This window comes from Hemiscyllium ocellatum, chromosome 11 (assembly GCF_020745735.1).
Source record: "Hemiscyllium ocellatum isolate sHemOce1 chromosome 11, sHemOce1.pat.X.cur, whole genome shotgun sequence".
NCBI lineage: Eukaryota > Metazoa > Chordata > Chondrichthyes > Orectolobiformes > Hemiscylliidae > Hemiscyllium > Hemiscyllium ocellatum.
Genome location: NC_083411.1, coordinates 36,456,117 through 36,478,998, shown reverse-complemented (window position 1 = coordinate 36,478,998; position 22,882 = coordinate 36,456,117). Strand labels below are relative to the sequence as shown.

General features: G+C 41.5%; 1 protein-coding gene across 1 annotated transcript in view; it reads left to right on the top strand.

Annotated features, from left to right (window-relative positions):
* The first annotated feature begins 3,528 nt into the window (after positions 1-3,528).
* mtmr8 (myotubularin related protein 8) overlaps positions 3,529-22,882 on the top strand; it is a 61,105-nt gene continuing 41,751 nt past the window's right edge. Inside the window, exons 1-6 of the mRNA XM_060832126.1 lie at positions 3,529-3,590; positions 4,288-4,370; positions 8,437-8,559; positions 10,003-10,165; positions 16,881-17,038; positions 20,795-20,923. Of these exons, the coding sequence (XP_060688109.1) occupies positions 4,347-4,370; positions 8,437-8,559; positions 10,003-10,165; positions 16,881-17,038; positions 20,795-20,923 (597 nt within the window). The 5' untranslated portion in view covers positions 3,529-3,590; positions 4,288-4,346. The remainder of the gene's footprint in view (positions 3,591-4,287; positions 4,371-8,436; positions 8,560-10,002; positions 10,166-16,880; positions 17,039-20,794; positions 20,924-22,882) is intronic.

Here is a 22,882-nt window from a genome sequence, read left to right as displayed (position 1 = left end):
ACCCTAGCCAACCTGTCCAGTACAATTACAACACTCACATCCATCCAGCAATGTGGAATATTTCCTAGGTATATCCTGTCCACAAAAGACAGGGCATATATAATCTGTCCATTTATCACCTTATCAACCAACATGATCATCAGCAAAGTGATCAAAGGGGTCATCTGCAGGGCTATCAATGACACTTGTTCAGCAGTGACCTGTTCACTGATGCTTAGTTTAGGTTCTGACAGGGTTACTTATTCCTGGCCTCATTGCACCATTAGCCCAAACATCAGAAGTGAAAGTCTGAAATCGCATGGAATCAAGAATTGAACTCTGCTGGTTGAATCACACCTAGCACAAAGGAAGTTGGTTCTATTTGTTGGAGGTCAATCATCTCTGTCTGAGCACATCATTGCAAGAATTCCTCAGGGTTGTGTCTCAACCCAAACATCTTCAGCTGTTTTATCAATTATGTTTCATCCATGATAATGTCAGAAGTGGGATGTTTTGCTGTTGACTGCACAAAATTCAGCACTATTTGTGACTCCTCAGATACTGATACAACTCATGTCCAAAAGCAGCAAACACCACCCTCAAATAGCAGTAGCACTCAAGTCGCACAAGTCTCATGCAATGATCACCTCAAACAAGAATGAGTTAACATTCCAAACAAGAGTCCATCTATAAGATACACTGTCATAGCTTACCTAGGATTCTGTGACAGCATGCTTCATATACACAACTTGTACAATCGACAAGGACCACCAGCACATATATTGGAATACCACTCTTTCCAAGATCCCCTTAGATCCACTCACTATCCTGGCATTGGAACTATGTCATAATATCTTCAATGTGACTGAGATAAAGTTCATGGAAACACCCCCTGCAAGTTCCACTTCAAGCTGCACACCACACCCGTGCCATGTGGTAGTTAGAGTAGAAATGAAAGAATAGGCAGGATTAATACGCGATTTAAGAGATGGTGCTGGAGGGAGGGGTTCAGATTTTTGGGACTTTGGACCGGTTCTGGGGGAGGTGGGACTATTACAAATTGGATGGATTACACCTGCGCAGGACTGGAACTAATGTCCTTGGGGGTGCTTTTGCTATTGCTGCTGGGGAGGGTTTAAACTAATGTGGCAGGGGGATGGGAACCAAATGAGGACATAAGTGGACAGTAAGGAGGTAGTAACTGGAACTAGATAATGAAGTTAGCGTGACCAAGGGGAAGATGGGCAGAGAGCAGATGATGAATACAAAGGGACTGGTGGTCTTAGGTGAATTTGTTTTCATGCAGTAAGTGTAGTAGGTAAGGCAGATGAATGTAGGGCTTGGATTAGTACCTGGGAGTATGATGTTATTCCTATTGCTGAGACTTGGTTGAGGGAAAGGCATGATTGGCAAATAAATATGCCAGGATATCGATGCTTCAGGTGGGATAGAGAAGGAGGTAAAAGTGGTAGAGGAGTTGCATTACTGGTCAGAGATGATATCACAGCTGTGCTGAAAGAGGGCACAATGGAGGACTCGAGCAGTGAAGCGATATGGGTAGAGTTCAGAAATAGGAAGGATGCAGTAACAATGTTAGGGCTGTACTACAGGCCTCCCAACCATGAACATGAGATAGAGATACAAATATGTAAACAGATTATGGAAAGAGGTAGGAGCAACAGGGTGATGGTGATAGGAGATTTTAATTTTCCCAACATTGACTGGGATTCATGAGTGTTAGAGGTCTGGATGGAGCAGAATTTGTAATGGGCATCCTGGAGGGTTTTCCAGAGCAGTATGTAAATAGTCCAACTTGGGAAGGGGCCATACTGGACTTGGTTTTGGGGAATGAGCCCGGTCAGGTGGTTGAAGTTTCAGTCGGGGATTACTTTGGGAATAGTGATCAAAATTCCTTTTTTTTTAAAGCAGCCATACCACCAGTGCTTCACCAGGTGCTCACTGATGATGTTACCTAGTATGGTGATGAAACACCTGAAAATGAACCTTCCAGCTCAGCGAGCAAATGTACATCCAGACCCTCAACCTGAGCTACGGATTTTCTCAAAACTCGCTAGATACATGAATGGACATGGAGCAGAGGCATACAGACCTTTAGAAAATAGGTGACAGGATTAGATAGAGGATCTGGAACAGCACAGGCTTGGAGGGCTGAAGGGTCTGTTCCTGTGCTGCAATTTTCATTGCTCTTTGACTTGGAACTATATCACCATTCCTTCAACTGTTGCTGTTTTGAAATCCTAGAACTCCTGTCCGAAGATTTGATTTGATTTGATGTATTACTGTCACATATACCAAGATATAGTGAAAAGTATTGCTTTGCGTTCCAGACAAATCATACTTTACATAAGTTCTTCAGGGCTATATAACACAATGCAGAATAGCGTTAGTGGGCGGCACGGTGGCACAGTGGTTAGCACTGCTGCCGCATAGCGCCAGAGACCTGGGTTCAATTCCCGCCTCAGGCGACTGACTGTGTGGAGTTTGCACATTCTCCCCATGTCTGCGTGGGTTTCCTCCCACAGGTGAATTGGCCATGCTAATTGCCCATAGTGTTAGGTTAGGGGTATGGGTGGGTTGCGGGTCGGTGTGGACTTTTTGGGCTGAAGGGCCTTACTTCCACACTGTAAGTAATCTAACCTAAGCTACAGGGAAGGTGCAGTAAAAAAATCATCTCTAATATATGAGATCCATTCAGAAGTCTGCTAACAGTGGAGAAGCTGTTCTTAAATCTACTAGTATATATTTTCAAACTTTTGTATCTTCTGCCCAATGGAAGAAGGTGGAAAAGAGTTGGCAGGGGTCTTTGATTATGTTGACAGCTTTTTCCTGAGGCAGTGGGAAGTGTAGATGGACTCATAAGAAGGATGGGCTGCATTCTCAACTCTCTGTAATTTCTTGTGGTCTCGGGCAGAGCAGTTGCCTTACCAAGCCTTAATGCTTTCTATGGTGCATCTATAAAAAATGGTAAGAGTCATGTGGACATGCCAAATTTCCTTAGCCTTCTCAGGAAATACAGTACTATTGTGTCAATACATCTATGCTTCCCAAATTTCTTCCTTAGGTGCATGGTTTGAAACCTGACACAATGGCTCTATGAGCAGTCAGGGCTAGGAAATGACTTATTGAAGCAGGGAGAAGGGGGAAGGTGTAACAATACTACATCAGAGGTTATGATGCAAAATTTCAGTTTGCCATCACCACTTTGGATCCCAACTTCCACTTTGGGGAGCCCTGCACAAAGACCAAGAAATGCAACCGTTCAAGAAAGCAGCTGACCACATCTTTCTAAAGTGCGACTAATGACGGACAAGACACCAAAAATTCCATCACACCTTTTGTGTAAAGCATTTTGAAAATGCAAAGCAACCAGAGAGTCAGACTTCAGACTAGCAACTATGCCGAACTCAGCTGAGGCACAGAATTAATGATGTACATTTATCCTGCTCTAATAGGTCTCTGGGGACGCGAGGGCGGGGGCCGGGGCCGTTCTCGGGGGAGGAACCAGGGGAGGGGCTATGCTCAGGGGCGGGACTGAGACCTGGTCCTATGGCCGGGGAAAGTGCGGTGTTTGCTCGAGGATGGGGCTTGGGGTAGGTCCGGACGGGGCTTTGGGTTGGGGGGGGGGTGGTGGAATTTGAGGGTTGGTTCTGGGCACAGCCTTGTGCCGGATTCGGGGAAAGGGAGCGGGCAAAGACATGGGTGGGGCTGAGACCTAGGATAAGTGTTGTTGCGCTGAATGGGCGGAGCTAAATGCGGGGGGTGGGGCTAGGGGGCGTGTTGAGTTCTGGGCCGGGGACGGGAACGTTTTGCGGGAATGGGCGGGGCCGAGTCTCAGCGGGCCGGTGCGGGTGGCGGGGGCGGGGCAGGGGCCGGGTAGGGGCGGGCGGGGCCGAGTTGGGAGCGGGGCCGGATTGGGGACAGGAATGGTAGGCGAGGCTGAGTCTCAGGGGACCGGTGTGGGGGCGGGGCCGGGAGCGGGGGCTGGGAGCGGAAGCGGGTTGGGGACTGGGATGGTGGGCGGGGCTGAGCCTCTGGGGACCGGTGTGGGGGCGGGGTCGTGCTGGGGGCGGGGCCGGGTTAAGGACAGGAAAGGTAGGCGGGGTTGAGTCTCAGGGGACCGGTGAGGGGGCGGGGCCGGTTGGGGACTGGAATTGGTGGGCGGGGTTGAGACACGTCCTGGGCCGGGCCCGAGGCGGAGTGACATCTCGCGTGATGTGCATGGGGAGGAGTGTGGTAACGATGGCGGAGTGTAACGGTGTTGATGGCTGGAGTTCTGTTTAAAAACAGAAATGAAGACTCCAAGCTTTTTGATTTTTCAGTCAAGTTCCTAATCGTGACTTCCCACAATGGAATACATTATAACACCTAAGGTAGGAGAAAAGCCCTCTCCCGGCCACGTCAATCTAAATATTAAAAGCTGCTGTAACTCCAACGGGTTCACGTTGACTCTCATCATTCACTTCTACCGTCTGCCTTTCATTTCCTTTCCCTGCCTCGGGTTTCCTGTTATTTTAAGCCTCGTTGGTTTGAAGTTATTTTTGTGTCACAGAAGAGCAGATATGCCGACTCATATTATAAATTCATAATTAACTAGAGTGGAGGGCTCAGATTGGAGTTGATAAAGTTGAAATGCTCTCCCCTGACAGTCGGTTAATCTGATTGAACAGAGTACTTAATGCTGCTTCTCAAATTTATATACGAATCGCTATTTTTGGGGAAAGCTTGAATGTTTGGGCTTGTTTCTGTCCTCGTTGCAAACTGATTTCCTTCCACTTCTAGTCCACTCCCTATGTCATAGCGAAAGTACAAGCTGATATTGAATCAACAAGAGTCGAGCCTTAACCTGAGTCAAAGTGGCTAATCTGAAGATTATTATCATATTAAACATATGGCGTCATGCAGCTGAGGTATTTAATGCAGCTAAGGTACACAGGATGCATAGTGAGCATGTTAGCTTATGCACAAGATTTCACATGATAAAATTACTTTTGTGTTTTAAGAATATATTTTCAAACTAGTGCCTTTGAGGTTATCACTTTTGATTTATCTATTGCATTACTAGTGAAAATGTTCTGCAGCTTGCCCTGATTCCCTCTGAATTTACCATTCAGGAAACTATGGGATTGTTGTCATTTTCTGGTTTCTTTGGATTCTGTGATGATGGAAAATCTTTTTAGCACTGCTGTTTTAAATGTTACATTTTTAAATAGAACTTGGAGTTTAGTTGGTATGTTCTTGTGTATTTGAACTTTGGCTGAGCTTGAAAGTATCCTTTTGCTAAAGGGTACTTTCCACCGCATTTCCACCTCAACCTTGGCGCATCTGTCAAAACCCTGTGACATTTTTATTTATCTCCAGGTTAATCCAGTACTGTCCAACCAGGCTTTCTGTACTGCACTGTCTCTGTATTGTAAAGCTCCACATATTGCAAAGCTTCTCTTAAAAATCTTACCTTAATCTCAAACTCCTCAAGGATTTTTACCACTTCTTAGTTGTGTAGCCTTGGCTAATTTGGCACATTAGAGACGGTGATGAATTTTATTATCAATGTCTACTTTTGTTGGGAGGTGAGTTGCAAAGAATGAGAAATGATCCACATTTTTTTAGAAACCTTCCCATGTTTCTACTTGGTTTGGGGGTGCAAAATACATTGTAATATGGTGGTCTGTGGCAGGGGAAGAGTCTTAGTTTGGTGAATGTGCAAGACCCATTTTCGCATTGATCACACACAATTTGTGGGACATGTCTTTCACACTGACGCCAAAACCCTGAAGCAATTGTTGTACTCTATGCTCGGTCATGGAAGGACACTCTCAGCAATTCCTAAAGAGATCAAACGTCATCAGATACACTCTTTATTATGTTGCCATTTTTGCAATGATGTCCATTTAAGAGATTAAGATGTAAAAGAGCCAAATACCCTCAATGTTGTCACATGACCACAGGTCACAGACTGCCGTATAGCTTTTGAGGTACAGATTGTGTCTGGAGTTGACACTCTTTATTAGTTTAGCTGTAAGAAAACCCACCAGACATCTTCAAATTGGGTTTAATGGCATATTTTTGTGAAGTATATTCTATACATTTCTGTCCTTTTGAGCATTCCTAATTTCATTGCTTCCTTATTGATGATGGCATTTATACCTCCCATGACTTTAACGTTTGGAATTCCATTCTTAAGCCTCAACTCCTCTACCTATTTCACTCTTCCTTTAACGTATTCCTGAAAACTTAGGTCAAGAATTCCAAGGCAGAATGGCACATTGGATCCAAAATTAGCTGAGAGGCAGGAAGCAGAGAGTGACTTGGAGGGATGGTTCTGTGATTGGAAATTTATTTCCAATGGGATTCTGCAGGGTTGGTGCTCGAGCCCACTTGAGGTGAAAAGTAATGTTTGGACATAAATGTTGTGGTATGATCAAGAAGTTTGTGGATGACACAAAAATTGGTAGGAGGATAGCAGCAAAGTGCAAGAAGATATCTACAGGCTGGTCAGCTGGATGGAGCAATGGCAAATGGAATTTGCCCTGGAAAAACATGTGATAATGCATGTTAGGGAGGGCTAACAAATCATGGAATTACAATATAAATTGTTGGACTCTAGAAATTACAGAAGATCAGAAAGACCTTGGTGTGTATATCCACAGATTCTTGAAGGTAGCAGAGTAGGTTAGTAAGGTGTGTAAGAAAGTATATCGGATTTGTCTTGTTATTAACCATGGCATAGAATATAAGAGCAAGAAGGCTGTGTTGGAACTGTATGTATTGCTGGTTAGATAACAAGTGGGATGATTTCCAATGTTCTGGTCACTGCTGAAAGGCTGCGATTGCACTAAAGAGTGTGAGGAGGGGATTTAACAGGTTGCTGTCTGAGCTGGAGGGTCTGAAGTGTGAGAGATTCTGTTACAGGTATCTTTACTAACTCATTCATCAGCTCGCTATATTCATCAATACTGCATTTTCATTCATTCATTCGTAACCTTTTACTAACCCATGGTTTAGTATAACACTGTTTCTGTCATTCATTCATAAAACCGTGTATTTGTAGTGCATTTTACTGTTGCCACGTAGACTAAATTAAAATATCCCTTCCAAACTCATTACTGCTCCTTCACATCTTCAACCATTTTCAGGCCTATTTACATCAAAACATGTCTCTGAATAAATATCAAAAGCTACTAGCCTATTCAGGAACAATACTCGCACCGCCATAGTGTCTCCATGACCCATCCAAAACTATGGAAATGTTATAATATTAATCAGCCCTTACCAACCATCTCTCATGACCCGAACAGATCGCAGAACATCAACAGTTCCCCAACTAGTACGTACTTGTTAAGTACATATTAAACAGGGCCAGTAAACTTACTATCAAAACAGGGCTTCTGTGAAACTACTTGAATGAGTGAAACTCTCACCGGCCAATAGTAACCTCTTGTAACATTTGAGCAGCGTTTAAATATTCTCTTGCATTGCCATTGCCTCTAGAGTCAAGGGCCAAAAGCTGGAAAATGAGATTAGTGTAATCAGATTTGTTGACATAATGGGCTGAATGACTACCTCCTTCATAGTACATAAGAGTCTTTGGGTGTCCATATGAAGCAAGACGTAGGTGACAACTAGGTTTGGTGTATACGTTGCTTATGTGTCAGACAGCTATCCTCTTTATCAAAAGAGAATCTAATCATCGTTGCTTGTCATTCAACTGCATCATCATCATTGATTGCCTCGTTGTTGATGTCCTAGTGGTTACTATTAACTAGAAACTGAATTTGACCAACCATGTAAATACTGTCGTGATAACTGCAGATCGGAGGCTAGTAACCTCTAGCAAATAACTCGCCTCACTTCTACCCTTGCCTATCCACCATCTACAAGATGCATTTCAGGAACTAACCAAAGCTTCTCTGATGGCACTTTCCAAACAAACACAACTACCCAGAAGGTTAATGCAGTAAAAGCATGGGAACATCATCTGTAAGTTCCATCCAAGCTACACACATTCTGACTTGGAAATATATCACCATTTCTTCAATTGTTATTGACTTGAAATCCTGGAACTCCTTTCCTCATAGCCCACCTATAGCAGGTGGATTGCAGAAGTTTAACAGGGCAGCGTATCACCACCTCCAGGATAGTTAGGAATGAGCAATAAATAGTTGGCTAGCTAGTGCCTTGCACATCCCATGAAGGGATTTTAAAAAATGTAGCCTTCAACCAATATTGACAATACCTAGTCAGCCATGTCACAATGACACCTGTCCAGTGGTGGGTAGCTACTAACATTTGAAATAACACTTTACAGATTTTGCACTATCATATTTCAGCGATAAAGAAGCTGCCCCTTACTTCTACAGGACACTCATTGCTGATTCATTGCAAGAACTTCAGAGTTGCTCATTTCAATCCTAACGTTTGCTTTTTATTTTTTTACAGGTAGAGCAAGTAAAGTTACTAGACCGGTTTACTTTTAAGAAGCCAGCTATAGGAACACTTTACTTGACTGCGACACATCTGATTTATGTAGAATCATCACCAGAGATTCGCAAAGAGACATGGGTATGTAGTAACATTTTTCTTTGCTACTTTTGAATCGAATTTAAAGCAGAAATTCACACTTTACTGAACACACCTGATGGGAATGATACACATTTGCATGCTATGCACCATCTAATTTTTATGTGCCTTTGACTTCAATAAAGTGTAACATGAGCTTTTGATCTAAACTTGTCCTGTTCCTGTTGGATGAAGCTTTTGATTTTAGGGTTGAGTTTTTAAATAACTTTCCAAAGACCTTTTATGTTTTAAGATATTTTATGAAATTGAAGTGATGCTTGAAGTTAGTATTATAAGTCACCAAAGTTTAACAAAATGAAATAATGCTCAGATGATGCAAAGCAAGATTATTAAATGCCCGAAGTTGTAGAAGAATGGAAAGATCAAGGAAGCAAAGACATCTAATTCATTCTTTTCTCAAAGCAGTTAGAGTAGTAAACTCATAAATGTTGACTTTGTGAGCCAAGATGTAGGTAGGAAGAAAATAGAATGTAGGATGACCTATTTGCAAGCGAGGAAGAAACCAGGAAGAAATAAGAAAGAAACATTTGAAATTTGCTGGGATAAACCATGTTGAACTTTTTTTTTGATCCAGATTTCAAATTCATATCTCATTCTAATAACTTTTCTTACAACTTACAGATATCCCAAAGTAGGAAAGCTGTGAATTAACTTGCAATTAGTGGTGCAATGTTATAAGACAATAGGCTTTACTTATGGAACTTAAATTCTAAACAAGCCTAGACAAATAAGATGTGTGTGTTTCCTATCCTAGTACTTGTGATCCAGTGTCAAATGGATATGGCTAACTTTAGTCCAATTCCTGATTGACATTGCTTATCGTTTTATACTCAATATTTATGGGCGGCATGGTGGCACAGTGGTTAGCACTGCTGCCTCACAGCGCTAGAGACCCGGGTTCAATTCCCGCCTCCGGCGATTGACTGTGTGGAGTTTGCACATTCTCCCTGTGTCTGCATGGGTTTCCTCCGGGTGCTCTGGTTTCCTCCCACAGTCCAAAAATGTGCGGGTTGGTGAATTGGCTCTGCTAAATTGCCCGTAGTGTTAGGTATAGGGGAATGGGTCTGGGTGGGCTGTGCTTCGGTGGGTCAGTGTGGGCTCGTTGGGTCTAATTTAATCTAATCTAAAAAAATTTGGAATTCAGAATTTTTAATTCTAATCAGAAGTTGAAGATAGGGATTGTTTATTCATTTCTCTTTCTGGCTGAATGCTACAGTAGTGCGCTTGCCAATAGACAGCAGTCATATCAATTTTCACTTCAAATTTTACTTAATAACTTGATCTAACAAAGAGAATTGGGAATACTGCATGCAGAGGGCTGGTGTTGTAACTGCTGTTCACAAATGGAATAATAGTAGAGCATTGTATGGACTTCAAAGGCCATTACTAAAATAAATTTCTAATTTTTAAAATAATACTTCACAGATTTTGCACCATCATATTTCAGCGATAGAGAAGCTGCCCCTTACTTCTACAGGATACCCATTGCTGATTCATTGCAAGAATTTCAGAGTTGCTCATTTCATTATTTGTCGAGAACGTGATTGCCACGATGTTTACAGTTCACTTCTCAGACTGTCACAACCAGGTACCATACCTTTAGTGTGTAAATTGATGACTGTATTTTAACCACTGTATGGATTACTTTCATTCATGTAAGCTTTTGAAGTTGCCATTGGTGTATTCCACATAGTCTGTACAAATGTATGTGATAGTGTGATGTGATAGTGCCTTATCACATTAGAAAAATGTGCACTGCTATCTTGGTGTGCTGCTTATGTGAGCAGTCATGACAGCTGATTTATACACAACAATATCCCAAGTAGGAAAGCAGTAAATTAACTTGCCATTCATAGGCTATTTCTCAAACTTTAATTCAAAGCACACGAGGCAAATGGATGGGAGTGTTTCCTGTCCTGGCTTAATGATCCAACATCAAATGGATGCAAGGGAAATTGTGTCTTGCTAACTTGATTGAGTTTTTTTTAAAAGAAGTAACGAAGGGGATTGATGAGGGCAAGGTAGTGGAGGTGATCTATATGAACTTCAGTAAGACATTCGATGAGGTTCCTCATGGTAGACTGGTTAGCAAGATTAGATCCTTTAGAAAATGGAAAAATAGCCATTTGGATCAGAACTGGCTCAAAGATAGAAGACAGAGGGTGGTAATGGGGAGGTTGTTTTTCAGACTGGAGGCCTGTGACCAGTAGAGTGCCACAAGGATCCACTGCTTTTTGTCATTTGTATAATTGATTTGGTTGTGAATATAGGAGTTATGGTTAGTAAGTTTGCAGATGACACCAATATTGGAGGTGTAGTGGGTAGCGAAGAAACTTACCCCAGAGTACAATGGGATCTTGATCAGATGGGCCAATAGGCTGAGGAGTGGCAGATGGAGTTTAATTTAGATAAATATGAGGTGCTGCATTTCAGAAAGGCAAATCAAGGCAGGACTTATGCACTTAATGGTAAGGTCCTAGGGAGTGTTGCTGAACAAGGAGACCTTGAAGTACAGGTTCATAGTTCCTTGCAACTGGAGTTCCAGGTAATTAGGGTAGTGAAGAAAGCATTTGGTATGTTTGCCTTTATTGGTCAGTGCATTGAGTGCAGGAATTAAGAGGTCATGTTGCAGCTGTACAGTACATTGGTTAGGCCAATGGAATACTGTGTGCAATTCTGGTCTCCCTGCTGGAGAAAAGATGTTGTAAAATTTGAAAAGGTTCAGAAAAGATTTACGTGGATATTGCCAAGGTTAGAGGGTTTGAGCTATAGGGAGAGGCTGAATAGGCTGGGGCTAGTTTCCCTGGAGTGTCGGAGGCTGAGGAAATCATGACGAGCATGGATAGGATCAATAAATGAGGTTTTTTTTACCTAGGGTGGGGGTATCCAAACCTAAAGAGCATAAGTTTAAGGTGAGAGCGACAAAATTTAAAAGGGACCTAAGAGGCAACTTTTTCACACAAGAGGGTGGTGCATATATGGATTGAGCTGCCAGAGGAAGTGGTGGAAGCTGATACATTTACAATATTTTAAAAGGCATCCAGATGTGTCTACAAATAGGGAGGATTTAGAGGGATATGGTCAAATGCTGGCACATGGGACTAGATTTATTTAGGATACCTGGTTGGCATGAATGAGTTAGACCAAAGGGTTTGTTCTGTGCTATACCTCTCTATGCTTCTCTTTGGTGATTTACAGTTTTTGAACTACTGACAGTGTTGAACACTCATTCGTAATGGGTTGAGAGAAAAAGAAAGAAAAAATACATTGATGCTTTTAAGGCCGACACCTATGCCAAAATTAGGTGATAAATGAGAAAAAGTTGGAGACTGCCACATCAATAAAAATGACTTGTGTTTATGTTGTACTTGAGAAATGTTCCAAGGAGCTTTATAGAAACGTAAGCAAGCAAATATGACACTGAATTAAGGGAGAAGATATATTAAGGGAGCGAGTAAAAACTCAGGCAAAATGCTATAGGAATTTCCTGAACTACAGCGTAGATGTCTAATGAAACAACTAATGCTATTGAGATGAAGGGAGTGGAAGATACATTAGAGACCAGAGTTAGAAAAATACAAAGTTCTTGGTAGGGCTGCAGAACATTACAGATAGGAAAGTTTTAATATTCTGAGAAAAAAATTGGAATCTGTATCTGAAATTAAAGCATTGCAGACAGGACTGATGTGAGAACTAATGAAGATAAGTGAAAATTTGCTAATGGTTGAGCAGGATTTAGTGTGTAAACAATATTGAGCAATATTTTGGATGAATTGAATTTTGGACTGGACTTGAAGGACACTAGAGAGTTGTAATCGTTCAATCTGTAGTGAGAGGTACGATAAAAGATTATGGCACCTTCGGCCTAAGTGATATTAGGTTAGTCACCTGGCTGGAATTCTCTTCAACTATAAAATCCAAATAGATGTTTTGTCCTAGTGTAATCACAGGCGCATTAATCAGTGATTGTCTTTGATAACCTGCATGACTTTAACTAATTAAGCTTCAGAATCATAATACATACTTCTTGGTTCCAAAATATTTGATCTGCTGATGTGTGCTAAAATGCTCATATGTATCAACAAACACAGGAATGAGAAAGAGTGATTCACAGTGCAGAATGTTATGTGCTCTTTATGATAAGAGGCAAAAAGCCAAGAGATGTGGTAAATCTGCTTTTTAAAAACGTTTTTTCTCACCTTACATCTGCATCTTCTGCAAAACACTTTAAAACTGTGTCCGCTGGTTCTTGATCTGTTGATCAATGGAAACAGTTTCTCCTTATCTACTTTGTCCAGATCCCTCATGATTTTGAAAAACTCTATCAAGTCTCCTCTTTGCCTTCTCCTCTCCAAGGAAAACAGTTTCAATTCTAAAATAATGTGTGGCATACAAGGCATTCATCTGAATAATTCTATTCAATTCAGAACTCTGGATTGTAGAAGCCCATGTGACAAATCTAAGGACTGGTGAATATGGACCTTGGTTAGGCATTCAATAAGGTTCCCCATGGGAGACTGGTTAGCAAGGTTAGATCTCATGGAGACTATCTAAGGAACAGCTGTTGCGAGTGATGCACAAATTTGTTCCTCTGAGACAGGAAAGAAGGGTTAAGACTAAGGAACCTTGGATGATGAGAACAGAGGAACTTCTTGTCAAAAGGAAGAAGGCAGCTTACGTAACGTGGAGGAAGCAAGGATCTAGCATAGCTTTAGAGGATTACAGGCTTGCTAGAAAGGAGCTCCGTGATGGACTGAGGAAAGCTATGAGGGGGCACGAGAAAGGCTTGGCAAAAAGGATTAGGGAGAACTCAAGGCATTTTACTCATACGTAAGGAATAAGAGAATGATCAGGGAGAAGGAAGGGCCAATCAGCGATAGCAGAGGGCACTCGTGTGTGGAGCCTGAGCAGATGAATGAGTTTTTTGCTTCGGTTTTCACCAAGGAAAGGGAACTTGTTCTAAATGAAAACTTAGAGGAGCTGGGATACAGTCTTGACCAGATCAAAATTGATGAAGTTGATGTGCTAGAAATTTTGGAAAACATTATGATTGATAAGTCCCCAGGGCCAGACCAGATTTATCCTAGGCTGCTCCGGGAAGCGAGAAAGGAGGTTGCTAAGCACTGGCAAGGATATTTGCCTCCTCACTCTCCAGGGGAGTCATATAGGAGGATTGGAAGAAGGCAAACGTTGTTCCTCTTTTCAAGAAGGGTAATAGGAAAATCCCTGGCAATTACAGACCAGTAAGTCTTACATCTGTGGTCAGCAAAGTTTTGAAAAGAATTCTGAGGGATAGGATTTGAGAGTATTTGGCAAAGCATAGTGTGATTAAAGGCAGTCAGCATGGCTTTGTGAGGGACAGGCCAAGCTTCACAAATCTAATTGAGTTCTTTGAGGAGGTGTCAAGACAGGTCAACAACGGTTGAGCAGTGGATGTGGTGTATATGGACTTCAACAAGGCTTGGTAAGCTCATTCATAAAGTCAGGAAGTATGGGATACAGGGAGATTTGGCTAAATGGATTCAGAATTGGCTGGCTGACAGAAGGCAGAGTGTAGTTGTAGATGGAAAGTATTCTGTCTGGAGGAGAGTGTTGAGTGGGGTCCCACAGGGCTCTGTTCGTCGGTCTCTGCTCTTTGTAGTTTTTATAAATGACTTGGATGAGGACATTGAGAGGTGGGTTAGTAAATTTGTAGATGACACAAAGGTTGGAGGTACCACTGATAGAATGGAGGGTTATTGCACGCTGCTGCCCAACATAGTCAGGACACAGAGCTGGGCTGAGAAATAGCAGATGGAATTTAATCTGGATAAGTGCAAATTGATGCATTTTGACAGGTCGAACTCAAATGCTGAATATAGTTTTAAAGACAGGATTCTTGGCAGTGTGGAGGAATACAGGGATCTGGGTGTGCAAGTACATAGATCACTCAAAGTTGCCACCCAAGTGGATAGGGTTGTTCAGAAAACATGGTATTTTGGCTTTCATTAACAGGGAGGTCGAGTTTAAGAGCCGCAAGGTTTTGCTGCAGCTCTACAAGTCCCTGGTGAGACCATACTTGGAATATTATGTCCAGTTCTGGTTGCCTTACAATAGGAAAGATGCAGAGGCTTTGGAGAGGGTGCTAAGAAGGTTTACCAAGATGCTGCCTGGACTGGAGGGCTTGCCTTATGAGGAAAGGTTGAATAAGCTCAGACTTCTCTCTCTGGAGAGAAAGAGGAAGAGAGGAGACCTGATCGAGGTGTACAAAATAATGAGAGGAATGGATAGAGTCTATAGTCAGAGACTTTTCCCCAGGGCAGGATTGACTGGTACGAGAAGTTATAGTTTGAAGGTATTAGGAGGAAGGTATAAAGGAGACGTCAGAGGCAGGTTCTTTACGCAGAGAGTTGTGAATGCATGGAAAGCATTGCCAGCAATGGTGGTGGAAACAGATTCATTGGGGACATTTAAGCGACTGCTGGGCATGCACATGGATGGCAGTGAGTTGAGGGGTGCGTAGGTTAAGTTACTATATGTTACATTAGGATTAAATTTTGGTCCAACATCGTGGGCCAAAGGGCCTGTTCTGTGCTGTACTTTTCTATGTAATTATTTGGATACTGAACTGGCTCAAAGATAGAAGACAGAGGATGGTGATGGAGTGTGTTTTTCAGACTGGAGGCCTGTGACCAGTAGAGTGCCACAAGGATCGGTGCTGGGTCCACTACTTTTTGTCATTAACATAAATGATTTGGATGTGAACATAAGAGGTATAGTTAGTAAATTTTCAACTGATACCAGAATTGGAGGTGTAGTGGACAGTGAAGAAGGTTATGTCAGATTACAACAGGATCTTGATCAGATGGGCCAATGGGCTGAGGAGTGGCAGATGGAGTTTAATTTAGATCAGTGCGAGGTGCTGCATTTTGGGAAAGCAAATCTTAGCAGGATTTATATACTTAATGGTAAGGTCCTAGGGAGTGTTGCTGAACAAAGAGACCTTGGAGTGTAGGTTCATAGCTCCTTGAAAGTAGAGTCACAGGTAGATAGGATAGTGAAGAAAGCGTTTGGTATGCTTTCCTTTATTGGTCAGAGTATTGAGTACAGGAGTTGGGAGGTCATGATGTACAGGACATTGGTTAGGCCACTGTTGGAATATTACATGCAATTCTGGTCTCCTTCCTATCAGAAAGGTGTTGTGATACTTGAAAGGGTTCAGAAGAGATTTGCAAGGATGTTGCCAGGGTTGGAGGATTTGAGTTATAGGGAGCGGCTGTATGGGTTGGGGCTGTTTTCCCTGGAGCGTTGGACGCAGAAGGGTGACCTTATAGAGGTTTATAAAATCATGAGGAGCATGGATAGGATAAATAGACAAGGTCTTTTCCCTGGGGTAGGGAAGCCCAGGACTAGACAGCATAGGTTTAGGGTGAGAGGGGAAAGATATAAAAGAGATCTACGGGGCAACGTTTTCACACAGAGGGTGGTACATGTGTGGAATGAGCTGCCAGAGGAAATGGTGGAGGCTGGTACAACTGCAACATTTAAAATGCACCTGGATGGGTATATGAAAAGGAAGGATTTGGAGGGATATGGGCCTGGTGCTGGCAGGTGGGACTAGATTGGGTTGGGATATCTGGTCGGCGTGGACGAGTTGGACCGAAGGGTCTGTTTCTGTGATGTACATCTCTATGATAATTCCATAATAATTGGCTTAGGCAAAAAAAAAGCTGATTTGCAGAGATATTAACCTGTTAGTAAATATTCAGAAGATATAGGTAGACCTTTTTCCTAAAACACCTTTGGCATAACCACATAGATAGGTTAGTAACTTGGCTGGAATTCTCTGCCCAATAATTAGCTATAAAATCCAAATGGATGTTTTGTCCTAGTGAAATCACAGGCATATTAATCAATGATCTTCTTTGATAACCTGCATGACTTTAACTAATTAAGCTTCAGGATCATAATACATGCTTCTTGGTTCCAAAACGCTTGATCCACTGACCTGTGCGAAGATGCTTCTGTATCAGTGGACTGTGTTCCAAAGGGGGAGAGTATGCATTATATATTGGAGATAGAAACCCTGGACCTGGATGTAGACTGTTCAATTACTCAAATTAGAGACGTTCAACACAGTCATGAGTTTTCACATACTTAGACTTAACAGGTCAAAAAGCAGTGGAAGGTGTAGAATGCTGCCTAACACTTTTAATAATGGTGGATGTGTGGACTTCTTTATTGATAATTGTTGAAAACATTCCTTTAATACGACAAGTGTTTAACGACTATTAAATTTCTTGAAAATGTTATTTATATTTCAGTGGTGTTTGAGGAACTTTATGCTTTCTCATACAACCCTAAGCAGACTGAAATGAGCAGAGGAATGGGTTGGAAAATAATAGATATAGAAGATGATTTCCAGCGTATGGGAGTACCAAATGAATACTGGGAGCAGACTGATGTAAATGAAAATTATGAGGTGAGCAGTAATGATTCTCTGCTGCTTTTGATTTTTGATCCTGTGTTTTCTCTTCAGTGGCACTATAGTTATCAGATAGATAGCTATGAGCATCTCAACAATTCTTAGCCTTGCTTGAATAACCACTGCCTAGAATGGTCATAGAGAAGTACCGCATGGACGTAGTCCCTTTGATCCAACTTGTCCATGCTGATCTGATATCCTAAATTAATCTAGTCCCATTTGCCAGGATTTGGCCCATCTCTCTCTCAACCCTTCCTGTTTATCACACCAGAAAATGCTAGAATTGGAGTCTAGGTCTGCTCTAATAATTTAATTGGTCTCAGCCAGAGCAGCAGATGGAGTGCTATGGCTGTTCTCTCTCTTTAAACAAGGTAGAGATATAAAAACCACTTTAATTACAGTTCCCACTTTCTGATTCACAATCTATTGAATCCCAATCAAAAGTAAAAGAGTTAGCGTCAGATGAGAATTAGATTGAGGTAGGTTTTTAACATGCTGCATGGTCATGAAGAATGAGGAAAGATTGGTCCTGTTTCATTGAAGAATGAGAGCTGATGTTTTTGAAATGTAAAATTCTGAGGTTACTGGATGTGTTTTCCCTAATGGGGAATCTAGATTTGGGGACACAGTTTAAAAATAAGTGGTTGCCCATTTAAGACAGAAATGAGAAACATTTCTTTAAGAACGTTGTAAGTCTGCAGAATTCTCTTCTTCAGAGAACAATAGAAGTAGAGCCACTGAATATTTTTAAGGCAGAGTTAGATAGATTCTTGACTGACAAGGAAGCCAAAGTGCAGAAGGGGGAGAAAGGAAAATAAAGGTCATGATCAGATCGGTCATAATCTTTTCCAAGATTGGAAGAGACCTGAGGACCCATTCATGCTACTAATTTTCTATTCTTCTGTTCTTTATGTTCAGTTCTAGGAACTAGAATGGTTTTGCATAAATTCAAAAAGCAGTAAGATTAAACACTTCTGAAATGACAGTGGAATAATCCTGACTCTTGCTTGATCAAGTTTATGTTCAGCCCAGATAACTGGAAAACCTAAACATGAAGGATAATCATGTTTTCCACTCACTTAATTCTCTACTATTTTAATTGAGGAATTTGAGTTACAAAACTCACTTTTACAAAGATTCTGTATTTCATGACTTCTTGCTTTTTGATGCCTAGTGGGCAACACGGTGGCACAGTGGTTAGCACTGCTGCCTCACAGCGCCAGAGACCCGGGTTCAATTCCCGCCTCAGGCGACTGACTGTGTGGAGTTTGCACGTTTTCCCCGTGTCTGTGTGGGTTTCCTCCGGGTGCTCCGGTTTCCTCCCACAGTCCAAAGATGTGCGGGTCAGGTGAATTGGCCATGCTAAATTGCCCGTAGTGTTAGATAAGGGGTAAATGTAGGGGTATGGGTGGGTTGCGCTTCGGCGGGTCGGTGCGGACTTGTTGGGCCGAAGGACCTGTTTCCACACTGTAAGTAATCTAATCTAATCTAAAAAAAGTACCTAGTTTGCAGGAGCTGAATCAATACTTACAGCTCCTTTCTTTTTAAGGGATTTCTAAAATGCAACCTGCTTATTACTTTTCTACTGCTCCTACTTAGCACACACTAATAAAAGAAAATCTTCACTAATAGAAAAGGGAGTATTGAGGTCAGTCAGACTATCTCACCTTGCCAGTCTATTGCCTTTTTTTTTAGATTACTTACAGTGTGGAAACAGGCCCTTTGGCCCAACAAGTCCACACCGACCCGCCGAAGCGCAACCCACCCATACCCCTACATTTACCCCTTACCTAACACTACGGGCAATTTAGCATGGCCAATTCACCTGACCTGCACATCTTTGGACTGTGGGAGGAAACCGGAGCACCCGGAGGAAACCCACGCAGACACGGGGAGAATGTGCAAACTCCACACAGTCAGTCGCCTGAGGCAGTGGAACAGATTCACTCATTTACAAACGCAAGAAACAGTTGAAATGGGGGAAACAAACAGCAGATCTGAGAGAACAAAAATGTAAGTGTGACTAATTGGGTAGTTAGTTTAAAGAGTAGAAAGGGACATCTGTTATGATCCCAGCTGAATCCAAATCTAAATCCCAACTGGACAAGTCAGATCCCAGACTGAATTCTGGCTTGAGTGGTTATATTTTGTTTTAGTTATTTAACGAGGTGGTCTTTTGCTGAAACAGATCTGCAGTGCTGCAGATTTAGTTATAACAATAAAACAGAAACTCATTTTGCAAACAAAGAATAAACCAAGCTAGCTGTATCTAACATAAATTGAAAGATTTCAAAACATGCAGTAAAACTACACTCCCATCCATCCGAATTCCATCATGTTGAAACACTCAAACAACATGGACAGTTGCTTTTGTTTCACATCTATAGATTTAACATAACTATTTATGTTAATTCCCAGTCTAAAGTATCTGATAGCCTCTTCCTTGATTAGTCACAAAATTAAATTTAAACTTTCTCAGCTTTGAATAAACCCTCCAGCATTCTAAACAAATGCTTCTGGGTGTGGAGCTTTCAAACTGAAGTCCTGACAGCGAGTTTGTTTCCTAAATTTTTGAACTTATTCCTTTTGCTTGGCGAAACAATTTCATACATCAGAATTCAACCAGGATTTCTGTGAACTGAAATCAAAAGCTTTCAAAGCTGACATTTTACTTCTTAATGTTTACTTTGTTCATTTGCAAAACTCTTCCAATCAATGCTTCCTCTAAGCAGTGTGGTTGGACACAGACACAGCCATTCTGGTATTTGCACTTGGTGATTGGCATGCCAACATCGATTGCAACATTGACTTGCACTTCTGAAAGTTACTGTTAGGCGTGGAATTTGGAGGTAAGTGCAGAAGAAGACAACATTAGACACAATGCAATTAACCCAATGCAAACCAATTCCTATTATCAGCTGGAGTAACTCCCTCAAACTGATTTTAAAAAATTATGGGTCCAAAAATACTTACAAATTAATCATTAAACCCTCTCATACAGACCAAAATCCATATGCCACTTGTTCACAGACTGAATCATTTATTGTCACATATATCTAGGGAGGTACAGTGAAAAGTGTTCTGTTGAAACAAACCAGTGCCATTTTGAGGTATAAAAGAATAAAAAGAATGTACTTAAACAGAGTTCACCTTCATTGGCCAGGGTCTCAAACACAGCTCCAGGACTGCAAGGTCCCCACTCTGGGCCTACCACAGCCAGGAGCCCCCACTCTGGGCACTGCCACTGCCACAGCTGACGGCCGCCTGCTGCTGAAAGAGTCCACGCATCAGGCGTGACCTGGGAGTCACTGCTGACACTGCTCCCGCCAACTCAACTCCAGTGAAACATTCACAAAGGACAAAGATCCACACTCTACAAATATATTATTATTTATTTTAATATATATGGATCAGATACCTATGCCTTGCACCACTTCCTTCTGCAATGTTTTATTCACTTTCTCTAATATCTTGTTAAATGGCTTGGTATCATATTTTGTTTGATAATGCTTTTGTGAAGCACTTTGAAGGTTTGCTAGGGTTAAGGCACTGGATAAATGTTAAGTTGGTTTTAAAATCATATCCTATTCAGTTGAACTTAAATGTAAGAGCATTATAAGTTTTTTTCCTCAGTTTTGTACATTGGCAGCAAAATGAGGCTTTCTTGGGAAGTGTTATTCATTTTATAAAAACTGACCATCCCCTCCACGTACTTGTCAGATTCTACCATGCGATTGTTTTGGTTCCTTCTAGATTTGCAATACATATTCAACATTTCTGTGTGTGCCAAAGGAGGCGAGCAAGCCAGTAATAGTGGGCAGTTCAAAGTTCAGAAGTAGAGGGCGGTTTCCTGTTCTTTCATATTTTTCCAAGGAGAATAATGTAAGTATTTACCTATTTCTAATTTTGTGCTGAGGCTTGAATAGGACTTTAAAGAAATGCACTGTCTGCCTTCTCAGGTGAATGTAAAATATCTCCTGGTACTATTTGAAGATAAGTAGCGTAGTTATCCACATTATCCTTGTCAGTATATTTATTCTGCAATCAACATTACAAAAGATTTTCTGCTCATTATTATATTGCTGTTTGTGAGAGCTTGCTTTGCACAAGTTGGCTGCCATGTTTCCTACTTTACAACAGTGATTATATTTCACAAAAGCTTTCATCCACTGTAAGGTGCCTGGAGATGTTGAAGAGCAGTTGTCTAACTGTTTTTATATTGCTGGCAAATGCAACCTCTAATGCTTATCCCTAATTTCCCTTGAGAAGGTGAGTTGATTATTATGCATTTCAATATGTAGCTCAAGAGGCTGATGGCTCTCATATGAGGTGAATATTCAATTTACTAGTTAAAATAACAAATTTACTAATTAATGCTCAGTAGTTAAAGCACAAGTTTACTCCAGCATTTATGGTGTCGTGTTTTCCACTGTAAACTTTTAGGAGAGAGTCGTCCTTGTAGTATGGGATCTCTTTAGCCTTCCTACCAAAACTTATTACCTCAGACTTATTGAAGTTCATTCATGAGTTAAATTTCCCATCTGCTATATTATTAATGTCTTTGAATGTTTTGTCCCAGTCCTATGTGTTATCCACATATTATGAAAGTGTTCTTCTGTTCCTGAGACCGCGTACTTTAAAAAAGCTGCAACACAGTGATCCCAGCCCAAGCTCTTGTGGAAAATCAGTTTGCGCAATTTGTCAATCTGAGTGAAAACATCTTCACCTACTTCTTTTTTGGTCAGCTTGCATCCATGCTTCTACTTGTTTCGACTGCACAGATTCTGCCCTTCGTTATGAGTCTGCAACTTTTCTAGCTCAACTGAATAAACAAGAAGAGCTAGTAAGTTTCAGAACAAGTTATCTTTACCATGCTTAGAACAATCAAGGGAACTCTGGTCAACTAAATTCAGTCCCAAAAGATACAGGTCAGAAAGGTATCAATGTAGACCTATTCCTTTCATAGTTCATGTCTTGAATGAAGTACTTAAATTATGAAATATATCTGTGCCTCATCCCTGTAGTATGGAAATGGTATATTCATTTGTAATTTTAACATAAACTAGATTTTAATTATTTTAACCTCCTGATTAACGTTTAGCTGCTGAATTTGTCTATTATTGTATAAGAGGATTGATACATGAAATCATAGAACATTGAACAATACAGCGCAGAACAGGCCCTTTGGCCCTCGATGTTGTGCTGACCCCTGAACTATTCTCAGCCCGACCCCCCACACCAACCCATCATTATCCATGTGCTCATCCAAGGATTGTTTAGATCTTCCTAATGTGGCTGAGTTAACTACATTGGTCGTTAGGGCATCCCATGCCCTTACCACTCTGAGTAAAGAACCTGCCTCTGACATTTGTCTTAAATCTATCATCCCTCAATTTGTAGTTATGCCCCTTCGTACAAGCTGACGTCATCATCCTCGGAAAAAGACTTTCACTGTCTACCCTATCTAATCCTCTGATCATCTTGTATGTCTCTATCAAATCCCCTCTTAGCCTTCTTCTTTCCAATGAGAACAGGCACAAGTCTCTCAGCCTTTCCTCCAGACCAGGCAACATCCTGGTAAATCTTCTCTGCACCTTTTCCAATGCTTCCACATCCTTCCTGAAATATGGCGACCAGAACTGTACACAATATTCTAAGTATGGCCGCACTAACATTTTGTATAGCTGTAGCATAATATTGCGGCTCCGGAACTCAATCCCTCTACAAATGAAACCTAACACACTGTATGCCTTCTTAACAGCACTATCCACCTGGGTGGCAACTTTCAGGGATCTACGTACATGGGCTCCAAGATCCCTCTGCACATCCACACTACCAAGA